Source organism: Hyperolius riggenbachi, chromosome 5, assembly GCF_040937935.1.
Source record: "Hyperolius riggenbachi isolate aHypRig1 chromosome 5, aHypRig1.pri, whole genome shotgun sequence".
Lineage (NCBI taxonomy): Eukaryota > Metazoa > Chordata > Amphibia > Anura > Hyperoliidae > Hyperolius > Hyperolius riggenbachi.
The window spans coordinates 224,335,108-224,349,689 of record NC_090650.1 but is presented as its reverse complement, the minus strand read 5'-3'; the positions used below and the strand labels follow the sequence as shown (position 1 = coordinate 224,349,689).

Here is a 14,582-nt window from a genome sequence, read left to right as displayed (position 1 = left end):
AGCCTTGTTCGCCTACATTATTAGAATATTTGCCCTGTGGTCCAATTTGGATTCAAAGACCAGACTGCCATACATGAATGCAGGATTTACGGAGGTGTTTGGGGAATGCCTAACAACTGTCTATGGCAGCTTTAATTCATGTCATTGATAGGGCACGGTGGTCAGTTTGCAGTTTTCAATTGCCCATTAAAGCAAACGTGAACTGAAAATAAACTTATGAGATAATAGCTTATGAGATATTTAGGGCAGCATGGTGGCATAGCGGTTAGCGCTCTCGCCTTACAGCGTTAGGTCTCCAGTTCGAATCCCAGCCAGGTCACCATCTGCAAAGAGTTTGTATGTTCTCCCGTGTCTGCGTCGGCTTCCCCTGGGCACTCTGGTTCCTCCCACATCCCAAAATCATACAGATAAGTTAATTGGCTTCCCTCTAAATTGGCCCTAGACTACAGTACATGCACTACAGGACCCAACACTCTGGATGAGCTTAAAGAGACACTGAAGCGAAAAAAAAATGATATAATGAATTGGTTGTGTGCTATGAATAATTACTAGAAGATTAGCAGCAAAGAAAATATTCTCATATTTTTATTTTCAGGTATATAGTGTTTTTTCTAACATTGCATCATTCACTAATATGTGCAGATTACACAACACTCTCAGCATTCAAAATGATTCTTTCAGAGCAGTCTGTGAACTAATGACCTCTCCTCTGCCAGAGAAAAAGAAAACAGTTGAGATAATAAAAGTCAGATAACAGCCCTCTCCAAGACTTTCATAGTCGTAGAGCTTAATGGCTTTATTGCATAGAGATAACAACTGGAGTTTCTTAACTCTTCCTGTACTGGAAACAATTAGACTGATGTATCTGATCTTAATGTTTTATTTCTTAGCTGTACTACACATACAAATCATAATATCATAATTTTTTTTTCGCTTCAGTGTCTCTTTAAGGCCGCTATCGAAGCATCCTGGGCCTCCATAACACCTGAGCAGTGCCACAGGCTGTTTGCCTCCATGCCACGCCGTATTGAAGCAGTCATTTCTGCAAAAGGATTCCGACCAAGTATTGAGTGCATAACTGAACATAATTATTTGAAGGTTGACTTTTTTTTTTTGTTTTAAAAACACTTTTCTTTTATTGGTCGGATGAAATATGCTAATTTTTTGAGATTGAGGAAATTTGGGTTTTCATGAGCTGTATGCCAAAATCCTCAATACTAAAACAATAAAAGGCTTGAACTACTTCAGTTGTGTGTATTTGAATCTGTATGCTAATATGCAGTATGCTAATTTTTTTTTAGAAGATCCTGTGTATGTATATACATACCACTAAATAATAAAGTAAACCCTGCATAACAATATAGTGATGAAATAAACGATTATATCTATCCTATTAAAAATGACTTTTTTTAGAATCCCACAGTTGAATTTATTTCTTTGTGCTTTACAGATTACAACACTCATAAACCACAAAGAGAAAACAAAGAAGTCTGAGAAGACCTTGCAGGCCATTCAGCGTGTTGGCCAAGCTGTGAACCAAGCCGTGACGAGGTTTGTGACTGTGGGAGAAACCATAGCAAATGAGAATAGAGAACTTAAAGAAGAAATGAGCTTTGCCTGCAGCGAGGCAAGGCGAGCAGGTAAGCCACAAACACATTGCGCTCATATAATACAGTTGAATTCAGAACTCTTCTTATAACGTTTTAAATTAATATTTACACACATCAATTGTTGGCTTAGATGTCACTGAAACCAGTGAAGACAGCCCAGAATTGGGTCAATTCACGAACAGATTTGAAAAATGTGAAAGTATAGAGTAGAGTAGCATGTACAGTTCAGAAAATTCGACATTTATTATCTGTATCTAATGAAAATCCACCAAACTCTCCTCTTTGAGTTGCATCTTTACCCTGGGAGTAAAGCAAACGCTTCTTTTGCTCACTTGTTATTTAGTTTTAAGTGTTTTTTAGATGAAAACTTATATCTGTATGTACAGTATACCTTCCCTTACAGGAATTGGTACAAAAGCTTGCTGCATCAGAAAATATTTAAAGAAAAATAGTTTCCTTTTAGTTTTCGATATTTTCGCGATCGAAATCGCGGCGGCCACGAATTCGATAGCAAAAATAGCAAAAACTAAAAGGCGTAGGGCGGCAGTTTATATATCGTTGGAAAGAGGAGAAAGAGAGCTTCAAAATGGTATGCAGTTTCTGCACTGCTTGGAGTCCCTTTAAGTTTGTATAGTGTGACAAGAGGTATTCCTCCCTCATTGGTTTGTTCACTCCCACTGTTTGCTAATATTAGATTTACAGTTGCTGATTTATTTTTTGTTTGTTTCAGACAAATTAAGGATGTTGCAATTTGAGTTGCTTTTTTTTATAAGCACCAAAGGTATGCTCTAAATTGTTTTGGACTTTGAATGTATGTTTTTGTGTTTTTTTTTTTTTTTTTTTTTTTTAAGCTGAGAGACTTCTTAAATGAATAATCCACTACTGCAAAGTTTATGAATCTGGTTTGAAGTTTGTCAGGGAAATATGGATTGATGTTCTAAATAAGTATTCACATCAGTTTTAACTATAAATGATTCATTCAGACTATAGGTATTTTATAGGAAAGCACCTGTCAAATATTGGAAGACAGCAAGCACTGCATTGTGTGCTGACCAGAACTGGAAATATGCCTAGCACAGGGGTAACCTGGAGATGTGGATGTATTATGCGTAGATGTATAAGGAGAAGCTTAGAGGAAAAGTGAGAGGAATCTGGAGGCTGCCATATTTATTTCCTTTACAATACCAGTTGCCTGGCAGACCTGCTGATATATATCTGGTTGCAGTAGTGTCTGAATAACACCAGAAACAAGCATGCAGCTAATCTTGTCAGATCTGACAATAATGTCAAACACCTGATGCTATGCTGTATGCTTGTTCAGGGTCTAAGGCTAAAAGAATTAAAGGCCAGGGTGATCGGCAGAATTGCCAGGGAACTGGTATTGCTTAATGGAAATACATATGGCAGCCTACATCTCCCTCTTACCACAGTTGTCCTTTAATTTATAATACAACAAGAATGACCTGACCAAGGAGACATAAAAAACAAAATTAAAGTTTCACACCAAATCTGTAATGGCTGGTTAATTGTAGTTGATGATAATCTGAAAAGTCCCTGTCAGGTTTTCCAGGGTTGCATATGAATTAACAATAGAGATTAGGGTTACAGCTTGACCAGCAATAACCGCAAACCTTCCCTGGCTGTCTACGTTGGTCAACTAGACCTGAATTGCAAGAATTTCACTGAAGTGATAAATACTCTGTTTTCTTGTATGACATGAAGAATGGGAATTGTGTAACTTGGGAATTGGGTAGAAAATGGATTTCTTGTAGATGGACATCTTATTCAGTACAGATCATTTTTAATGCACGCCTATTATTTATCGGCAGGGGGAAGGCCGGGTAAGTTAGGCGTCCATGGGGATGGTTTTAGGGTTAGGCATGGGGGGAAAAGGACATTAAGTCATTTCCCCCCTCCCCCCATTTCAGGCCATGTACATTTGAAAATCGTTAGTGCATACTGCAGCAATGAGTACGTATTCCTAAACAAGCGATAATTGGGAATGGCGTTCGTCCAGCAAACAAAAAACATGTAAAAAAGTTGCCTGGAAAAAAGAGCACAGGGGTTTGCTGCTAGTAGAATCTCACTAAAATTATCAATATTCTACTACTGAATTCTGATAGTAAAATATCAGTAATATTTACCGATATTTTGCTGTGGCTAAACCTAACCCTACTCTCACACAGAACCCTCCCTCTACTGATGCCTAACCCTAAGATGCCACCCCCGGTGGTGCCAATCCTTAAGCACCCCCCTCCCAGTGGTGCCTAACCTTAAGATCCCCCCCTGGTGGTGGTGGTGCCTTACCCTAACCCTCCTTATGGGACCTAACCCTAAACCCCCCCTAAAGCTTACCTACCTCCCCCTTCTAACGCAAAGCCGTGATGTGCGGCAATCAAGGTAAATTTATCGGTAGTGATTTGAATAATACCCGGTCCCGGGGATTGTGTAAATGCAAATGGCGGAATAGTAGTATTGCATTGCAGAAATTCTTGCGGAAATGCAAATAGCGGTAATGCATTGCGGAATAGCGGCATTATATTGTGGAAATGCAATGCTGCTATTCGCTTTTCCGCAAGCCCCAGCATGAATATTTCAAATCACTACCGCTAATCGGGCGCATCCAGGCGCTATAATTTGCCTTGATTGCTGCATATCTTGGCCATTATAAAAGCCGCAACTTGCTGTAAAGAAGGTAAATTTTAGCCCCTGGAGGCACCCAATTGCAGCCACTGCTGTTTGCCCAAATTTCCTTTCTTTGCAGCTATTCACAACTTTTATAATCGGTGCCTATGGTGGTGCCGGTTTTTCCTGAAGGGCTCCTGCGCCCCCTTTTTTCCTGCTTCGGTTGTGAAGTACTGGCTACAAAAGGCATTGGGAGAAAGGATAGCGAGAAAGGAAAAAGAGCAGAATGCCTTACGCCCAGCCAATCATGACTTATGAATGCATATTCATTTCTGTTGTGTCCACTGTTATCTATGAGAAGGTAGTATGATTACATTTATGGGTGGAGTTTTTCCTTAACACTATTAAATTTACATTACTTACTGTTGGTTACATGCTTTCTAGCTCTCAGGATTAAATTGTTAAATATCCTCATTATTGTAACTATGGTTGCTTAGCAAAGTGGTCCCAACACTGTGAATTACTAACAGCTGTGTCAGCACCTGTACTCCTGATGGTTTGGTCTACATTTTCATAGACATGAGGAAGAGTCCTAGAGCTACCGCAAAGCTAGTATTATTATGGGATCTCTACACTGTTTGGTGCAAACACATCCTAAAGAAACAATGAGCACATTCACCATGGATTATACTTAAATGAAAAACTTGAGAATGAGCTTAAGTTGGGGCACTTTGCTTAAAGCTTACATTATTGAAAGCATGTTCTGCATACTAAGTTTCAGCAAGCGCTCACAGGTGCGGCTCGCACAACCACCTCTGGTTCATTCTGCCTGTGTTTGTCCCGCCTTTGTTTTTGGCAATTTCAGCTCAGAGGGTTGGCTGTTTACCGCCTGCTCTGCATTGGCCACAGAGCTCACACTACACTAGGAGTCCAGCATAATGCTACACATGTGCTCATATTCACTATTTATAAGCAATTCTTTAATATGAGTGGGAAGGATTCTTGACATATCTAGCATACAAGCTTGTTGGTATTTCAGCAAGTCTGGTAGGCCAAAACCTCCCTAGTCTACTGGTATTGTAAGTTTTTTTTTTTTTTTTTGTTAAAGTAAGGAAATTCTACATAGTTTCCTATCCCATAGGAATTGTGATATTATTTTTCAAGCTTTCACAAAGAAATTCAGGGGGTGACTGTATGGGGATGGTGCGATAATATCAAGTTTTTCATATTGTTGCATAATTGTGGTCTGCTACTCCTTCGTGCTGCTATTCCACCATACAGATCCTGCTTTGTTGTTCTGCAGTGCTGTTTGGCGGCATAATAGCCATTCAAATAATTAGAGCTGTTAAAGGGATACTGTAGGGGGGTCGGGGGAAAATGAGTTGAAGTTACTCGGGGCATCTAATGGTCCCCTGCAGGCATCCTGTGCCCATGCAGCCATTCACCGATGCTCCGGTCCCGCCTCCGGTTCACTTCTGGAATTGCAGACTTTAAAGTCTGAAAACCACTGTGCCTGCATTGCCCGGTCCTCGCTCCCACTGATGTCACCAGGAGTCAACGGTGCATGCACAGACCATACTGGGCCTGCGCAGTACGCTCCTGGTGCCATCAGCGGGAGCGAGGACACGGAAATGCAGGCACAGTGGTTTTCAGACTTTAAAGTCTGAAATTCCAGAAGTGAACCAGAGGCGGGGCCGGAGCATTGGGGAGTGGCTGCGTGGGCACAGGATGTCTGCGGGGGGACCATTAGAAGCCCCGGGTAACTTCAACTCATTTTCCCCCGACTCCCCTACAGTATCCCTTTAAGGTAAACAAAGATTGTGTTGGCTTTGTAGGACACCCTCTTCAGGTAAGATGAGACTCAGATGAGCTGAGAGACGGTATGAACAAGGCAAACAGTGTTCAGTAATCAGTACAGTAATCTAGCCCCATGAGCTGCATGCCTTACTAAAATGATAGTTTTTTTAAAAGGCACATTTTGATTAAAGAGTACATTTATCTGATCTCTTTATGATGATCAGAATTTTTTTCGTAGTGTAAAACCTGTTTAGTAGTACTCTGCCATGAGAAACGTTTGTGTCTGTGTCTGCGCGTGTGCCATCAGCTATTCCTTGTACATCACTCATTACTAATACAACCGCTAAGATGTGGCTTTGCTGATAATTCTAAGATAAATAGCTCCCGTATTCTGCATGAATTACTGTACAGTGTTTCATGCCTCGGAAGATCGATGAGGGGAATGATTTGACTGCTTTTGTGACCCGAGTTCTTTGAGAATTCTGGCTTGGGCCGCAAGTTATATTGCTGTGCCAAGCCACAAACCATATTGTTCTCAACACATATTGACTATTGGGACCTTGCAGGTTTACTCAATGTTAATCAAACACAGAGACACAGAGACACGGTTTTGTGTTTTAAGCGAGAATGTATGTGGGGTATGTAATTGTAAAAGTTGTCTTGCGTTTGTTAAGATATATAGTTAAAGCCAAACTCTTAAGAAAAATGTTTCTGTTGTGTGTTGAGGTGGAATCAAACATTCATGCGTTTCCAATGCATGTCCACTTCCAGTATGTAGTGCTGGTGCTCTGAGTGCAGCATCTAATTAAAAAAAAAAACTTCTTTTCTTCTGGATGCTGCTGCCAAGGAAGTGATGTGCATCCTCTAACTTAGTCACCTAACGCTCTTCTCCTCACCGTTGACAAAGCTGTGTGGCCTCCTCCTCCAACATGTCTTCTGTCACCCTTTGATTTGTGCCGAGGATGGGGTGGAAGTGGTGGAGCAGCCTGTCATGCTGCATGCAATTCTATTATTACACGGTCTATCAGAAGGAGACAACTCAATTCTTATGGCTCTTTTGTACACTTTAAGTTTTTCTAAAGGGTAAAACACACACACACACACACACTCACACACACTCACACACTCTTTACAGTCTATTAATCAGTCGGAAATTTGTTTTGAGGAAAGATTACTCAGGAAACTAGTGTGTATGTCCTCACCCAACTCCACTTATGTCGTTGGTAATTGTCTAGGATGATGAATGACCAACCTCTGCTGTTCTTCTGTTGTAGTCCCCAGAGCATCTCATGCTTGTTATTCCCCTGCTCTCTCCATAGTACAGGACAGGCTGGCTATCAGTGTGTCTGTACAAAGATCATTCCCAGATTGTTCCAAGAATGATTTGTCAGTGACTGTTATTGAAAATGTGTACTTGGCTTACCTTTGTTGCAGGAAGTGTCTAGACAGTATCCCCCCACCTCTTGTCACATTAGCATCCATGTTCGGGTGATACATTTTGGTGTTACATTTGGTGTTGGTTTGTTACATGTTAGGCTGTGTTCACACTATGCTGAAGCGTTACCATATCCATTTTAAAGGATGAATTGTTATTACTGGATTCATTGCAGTGTAGTGAATGGAATCTGAGGTCTGAAAAGGTTCCCTCATCAGGACGTTTCCACAGTCAAACTAAAACCAATAACAATGGAACAACCAGTAGTAAATCATTGCAGTCTTTGGCATGTTTGTTTTGAGTCTGCAATATAGTGTTTCAGAAGGCAGGACAGAGGACATAGTGTGAATGGGACCTTATTTGGTCGCCAGTTAACATGTGAAGAAACCTTAAAGTGAACCTCCAGACCAAAAATCTACTCAGCAGCAGGGAAAAGGCTTGGTGTTTAACAGTTTCACAGCATCAGAACTTAGTTTTTCTTAAGCCTCATTTTTAGCTGAACAGGAGCTAGGCTCCGCCCCATCAAAGAAAACTGCCCGGGCATTTTCCCCTGATGCAGTGCAAAGCATGATGGGGTTTCATGTTGTTCTCATTGCCTAGCAACTGGGAGGGGTGATCAGGACAAAGTGCAGTTGGATCTGTGTCTCATGCTCCCTGTCACCTCCTTTCAACCAAAAAGATGGCTGCCCCATGAAATCAAACCTTTGCCTGTTCTTTTAAAACAGGGTGGCTAAGAGATTATATTACATATCTATTTTAATTAACAAAACGTAACTTAATGACAGTATGTTTGTTTAGGCTGGAGTTACTCTTTAACAAAAAAAAAGCTTTTTATATTAGCACGGTGGGAAACGGGATTTCATGTTGGCGTATGAGCTTTTGACTGGTTGTGTGACACATTGGATGGCGAGCTGCAATACACTCTGGAAAGCACTTCATTATTGGTGTCGTTACAGATGACTCATGCCTGCTGATGATTAATTCCTGCCATTTGAGATAGATAGTGAAAATCTACTTTGCTAGATGGCTGGAAACCTTTCACTTTGGTGTACAGAGCTACAAGCTAAAAGAAAACCATTACAACCCCATTTAAAGTGGACCTGGAGGCTTGTACAGGACAGAAGCAAAACAAAGGGAAATGCACCCTGTATGTATTTAGAGAGTGTAGCTTATCTAATTCACCCTCATTTGTGTCTAATCACAAGTTGTAATTTGATCTCTCCGTGTGTCACTTGACTGCCATGGCAGATGAGGCTCATTTGAGAGCACAGGATTTTAGCAATATGTCTGCTTCCATGAAAGCGGAAAGTATAAACTCTGCAGATTTATTTCAGGATTTGTATCAGTTTTACAAAGAAATGTCCTTCTTTAATCTCTTCAGCCTTTGGTGTTTTTTCACCTTATGCATCGAAGCAATTTTCACCTCCCATTCATTCACCAATAACATTATCACTAATTATCACAATGAAATAATCTATATCTTGTTTTTTTTCCGCCACCAATCAGGCTTTCTTTGGGTGGTACATTTTGCTAAGAAATATTTTATTCTAAATGCATTTTAACGTGAATATTAAGAGAAAAATGGAAAAAATTAATTTGTCTGTTTTCGGCCATTATAGCTTTAAAATAATACATGCTACTATAATTAAAACCCACATATTTTATTTGCCCATTTGTCCCGGTTATTACACCATTTAAATTATGTCCCTATTACTTTGTATGGCGCCAATATTTTATTTGGAAATAAAGGTGCATTTTTTTCAGTTTTGCGTCCATCACTATTTACAAACTTATTTAAAAAAATATTAGTATTATAAACTCTTGACATGCATATTAGAAAAGTTCAGACCCTTAGGTAACTATTTGTTGTTGTTTTTTTAATTGTAATTCTTTTCTAATTAAAAATTTTATTTGAGTATTTTTGGGTGTGGGAGAGGTAAACCGTTACCGTATTTTTCGGACTATAAGACGCACTTTTTCTCCCCCAAAAGTGGGGGGAGAAAGTGGGTGCGTCTTATAGTCTGAATACAACATTTTCACTGGCGCTGTTCCCATTCTCCTTCCTCCTGTCCCCTCCGATGTGCTGTCCCCCACCCCCTCCTCCTTCGATATACCCTACATATCCATATGCTGCACGCCGCAGGTTATGGAAATATTGTATCCTAAACGTCAGCACAGCTTGGGAGTGCATCTGCGAATCAGGCGGGGGGCGCTGCCTCAGCCCGCCAATCATGGGCGTCCACAGCTAACTCCTTCTCCTTACAGGACGCGCTAGTCCTGCGGGCGGGACCATTGGGGCCAATCACTGCACTTCCTCAGTAGCAGGGAGCTGTGGGCGGCCATGATTGGTTGGCTGAGGCAGCGCCCACCACCTGATTCGCAGATGTATTCCCAAGCTGTGCCACGCTCGTGTTCTGCCCGCCCATCACCGGCTTCTACATTGCTGTGACCTGCGGCTGTCCTCGTGTTCCGCCCGCCCTCTTTTCATTACCGGGCTCTTCAACGGTTTGGCTTGCGGGCATGCTAGTCTTCTCCCCCGCCCTCTGCCCATCCCCGGCGTCTCAATATGTTTGGTCCGCGGCGATGCTCGGGTTCCGCCCACTCTTCCCCTCACTGGCTTTCCCGTGGCAATGGTTTGGCTTGCGGGCATGCTTGTCTTCCCCCCGCCCTCTGCCATCACCGGCCTCTCCATTGGTTCTGCCCACGGCGATGCTCGGGTTCCGCCCACTCTCATCCCATCACCGGCTTTCCCGTGGCATGCTTGTCCCCCCCCCCCCGCCCTCTGCCATCACCGGCCTCTCCATTGGTTCTGTCCGCGGCGATGCTCGGGTTCCGCCCACTCATCCCATCACCGGCTTTCCCATGGCAACGCTCGTGCTTGTGGTCATCCTCTTCCTATGCCGCATGGAGTGATAGAGCTTGATCCACGCACTCTTCACATCTTGACCTGAGAGCTGCTGTGCTTCCATGCACCAGGTAATCTTTGCCCCTTGGTGTGTTCGTTCTCATTTTTCTATGCATTTGTGAGGCAGGCATCTCTTCAAATGTGATTTGCAGGGATTACAGTTCATAGGATTTATGGCATTAGTGCACTTTTTACTGACAGAGCTAATCATTTTGTGACTGCAGGGAAACTCCGCACATCAGCACTTTTTTGTACAGATTTATTGCACTGTAGCACTTTGTATTATCCCTAGGGATCTATGAACTGTGGCATTATATGTACTGTAGTTATAATTATCATTTCCACCTTGTTTTTATTGTAAATTGCATTTGCATTACTTTTTTACTCATGAACCCTTGTACCTTGTTACCCAGCAGTGACTTAAGTTGGCCAGACACTGAACGATTTCTCCTGACAGAGGACGCAGTATGACAAAGGGACACAGGAGACAGAGGACCCAGGGAGACTGAGGACTCAGGGGCACAGAGGAAACAAACACAGAACACAGGGGGATGGAGGACACAGGAGGAAACAGGAGCACAAAGGGAACAATAACTGGGCGGGAAGGTCCATAAGTCACTCCTGGAATATGGATGCACCAGGTTCAGTGTACATCTTTTTTTCCTTGTTTTTCTGTCCTCTAAACCTAGGTGCGTCTTATAGTCCGGAGCGTCTTATAGTCCGAAAAATACGGTAATTTCAAATGTAAAAATGTCTATTCATTTAAAAAAATGTATGTAGATGTAGTTTTACTATTTGGCCACAAGATGGCCACAGTCAAATTTTTTTTTTTTTTGCTTCCTGTAAGTGTGCTTACAGGAAGTGAAGAGGGGATGTGTAACAGAACAATCGCGGCTTCTCCATAGAAGCCAGCGATCGTTCTAAGGGACTTAGATCAATGAATAGGAACTGCTTTCCCATTCATTGATCTCCGGGCTAATGGGCGGCCCGCACACCCCGGCGGCTCCAGCCCTGCGAGCCCCAGCAGCTCTGTTTTTTTCATGGACTTAGCTACTACGTCCAGCATGCATATTTGGACATAAGAGCTACGTCCTGTGGGCTAAAGTGGTTAAAGGTTATTATGCTGTTAGTTCTGTTTTTGAGCAGAGAGGAAGTTCTGAATTCAGGTCTGCTTTAAGAGAAATCTTGAACCTAAGCATAGTATAACAATAAAGTTTAATGAAATTACAAGTACACTACATCCTTAAAAACAGAAGGTATTCATAGATTTTACCATCACATGAATGAGCAGCAACATCAATAATGTGTTACATGACAATAGCTGGAATTGTCCTGGAAAAGGGAGGCCTAGATCTACAGTAGCTGGTTTGTAGCACCTTTGGAATTGTTGGCGAGATGCTAATAATTTTGAGTTGATGCTGTGTGTGTGTGTTAATTTTATGCAAATTTATTTAGCTTAGAACTGGATCAAAATAATGAGCTAAAAGAAATAATGAGCTTTTGTTTGGTCCACTTCCAAGCCCCATACAATTACATAGAATTAACATAACATTTGAATCTGAAATGATTAGCATTTCATTGACTGTTTATATTGCACATTTATAGTTACAGGGCCATATAAACCATCTTGTAGATGGCTATTTTTAGCTGGTTGGTCTTTATCAAGATGTGGATTGGTATGGCTCCGAGTAGGAATTACAAGAGTGGTGTCACAAGGTATTAATGGACACATGAAGTGAGAGGGATATGGTAGGTACCATATTTATTTCCTTTAAATCAATACCTCTGAGAGACAGTTTGTGGCAAGACAATATATCCTGTGTAAAGCACTACAAAAGATGTTGGGGTTATATACAGTTTAATAAATATTTATACCAGTTGCCTGGCATCCTACTGATGTTTCAAGCATCAGTTGTGTCTAAATTACACACCTGTAATAAGTAAGCTAATCCAATCAAATTTCAGTCAAACCTCCGGTCAGCATGCTTGTTCAGGGTCTATGGCTTGAAGTATAGAGGCAGAGGAGGGCAGTCTCCATATCCCTCTAGCTTACAGGTGTCTGTTAACCACTTACGAATAGCAGTAGTTGAAATCAAGAACACTGTTTGTGTCGTGTTATTCTTGCCATGGCATAGTTTTCAGCTACTCACACCGCTGTGAAGCTGCTGCAGCCGGATCACTCTGCTGTCATGACAGCAAAGCTCCGTCCGCCAATCGGGAGCTGATTTCATTGGCTCTTGGCCCTGTGATCACTGTGAGCCAATCACAGTAATCGCAGCTCCGTTTCGGGGGGAAAAACACTCTGGTCCTTAAAAGGAACCTGAGGTGTGAGACCTTTGGAAGCTGCCATATTTATTTCCTTTTAAACAATACCTGTTGCCTGGCAGTCTTGCTGATCTTTCTTGTCAGTGTTGTCTAAATCACACACCTGAAACAAGCATGCAGCTAATCTTGTTAGATGTGTTAGATTGTCAGAACCTGAACAACCATGCAGATCAGTTGTCTATTAGAGGCAGAGGATCAGCAGGACAGCCAGGCAATGTTTATTATTTAAAAGGAAAGCAACATTTCAGCCTCCATATCCCTCTCACCTTGAGTTCCCCTTAAAGGATACCACAACTGACATGTGGCATAATGAGATAGACATGGGTATGTACAGTGCCTAGCACACTAATAACTATGCTGTGTTCCTTTTTTTCTTTCTCTGCCTGAAAGAGGTAAATATCAGGTATGTAAGTGGCTGACTCAGTCCTGACTCAGACAGGAAGTGACTACAGTGTGACCTTCACTGATAAGAAATTCCAACTATAAAACCCTTTCCTAGAAGAAAATGGCTTCTGAGAGCAAGAAAGAGATAAAAAAGGGGGAAATTCTTATCCCCCAAATTCCACCTACTGAAAAAGATATGCTAAGCACAGTTTGCTAATGTCATCTTGACATGACACCCACAATACTTCACTTCAGGAAATAATAAATCCATTGCTTTATCATACATTACAATGTCTTGCCTGTTTAGCACTGCCATGCTGTACAAGAGCCCAGGAATGAGACTGCTGCATTCCTGAAATACCTCAGAGATTCTCTGATTTCCCTGACTAGTGTTCCTTCTCTCTTGTGCAGCAAGGGAAGGTGTTAGTCATTTCACTTACACATACTTATTCCTGATTTTTCTGCATCTTGGCTATCTGCTCGAATCCAACCCCCAATTGTAATGGCCACACTGTAGCGTGTGCTTCCAGGCACGTCAACCCCAGTCATATTCTGCGCATTTCATTGTTGTGGCTCATTTTCTGTGTGACAAGATGACCTGCTAGGATTTGTGACACAATTCTTACAGCTCCTGGTTTGTTTTGGTTCTGTTGTCTTAACCATTTCACATCTAGACCGTTTTTTTTACCTTACAGACCGGAGCCTTTAACTACCATATGTCTTCATTTAATCAGCCACAACTTTGTCTTGAAAACATAAGCAGCGATAAACTAGACTTTCTTTGGATGATATTTCTTCCCAAGAACCATTTTCTTTTCTTTACATTTTAATGGGGAAAACATTATCACAAAATGTTAATTATGTTGCTGACACAATGTACGGTGAAACTAAGGCGTATTTTTACTATGCTGCATACTTTTCCACCTTGAACTGTATATTTTTAATGGCCCAACATGGGACTCTGAGCACCTCTCATGGGCATGCCTTTAAGCCAGACGATGTCCAACAAAGTCATGCTATGACCCCTCTGGAGGAGCTTCTTGCAATGGCCATGTGTGTCACGTCCTCTTCCTGCTTCATTCAGTGATGTACTTCTCTAATGGAGAAGACAGGGGTGACCCGGAAGTTATAACATAGCCGAGAAGGCAGCTGCGATTTTTAAATTTTAAATTGAAATTGAAAGAAAATTCAAGAATCAAATGAAAGAGGAGAGCACAAGCTACAGAATGGTATGTATCTTTGCAGTACTGGTTGGCGTCTTAAAGGCATCCCCATAAGAGGTGCTCAGTGTCCCTTTGAAAAGAGGAGGTGGTGGGATAATAGATCATTTTATTACATGGGATCATGGTTTCAAAAGTGGGTTTGGCTAAACCGTATTTTTATTGTAATACCTCCCGTTGCATCCCCATTACTTTAGTGTTCCTATTATATGTTTCTCCCTTATAGTGCATTTTATAGATACCAGCCCCTTTTGTAGAGGTCTGTGTGCCCCTTGTAGTGG

At 41.7% G+C, this 14,582-nt stretch overlaps 1 protein-coding gene across 5 annotated transcripts in view; it reads left to right on the top strand.

Annotated features, from left to right (window-relative positions):
• CTNNAL1 (catenin alpha like 1) overlaps positions 1 to 14,582 on the top strand; it is a 285,190-nt gene that overhangs the window by 124,325 nt on the left and 146,283 nt on the right. For all 5 annotated transcript variants that reach the window (XM_068236706.1, XM_068236703.1, XM_068236704.1 and 2 more), the window contains one exon: positions 1,451 to 1,640. In XM_068236706.1, the coding sequence (XP_068092807.1) occupies positions 1,451 to 1,640 (190 nt within the window). The remainder of the gene's footprint in view (positions 1 to 1,450; positions 1,641 to 14,582) is intronic.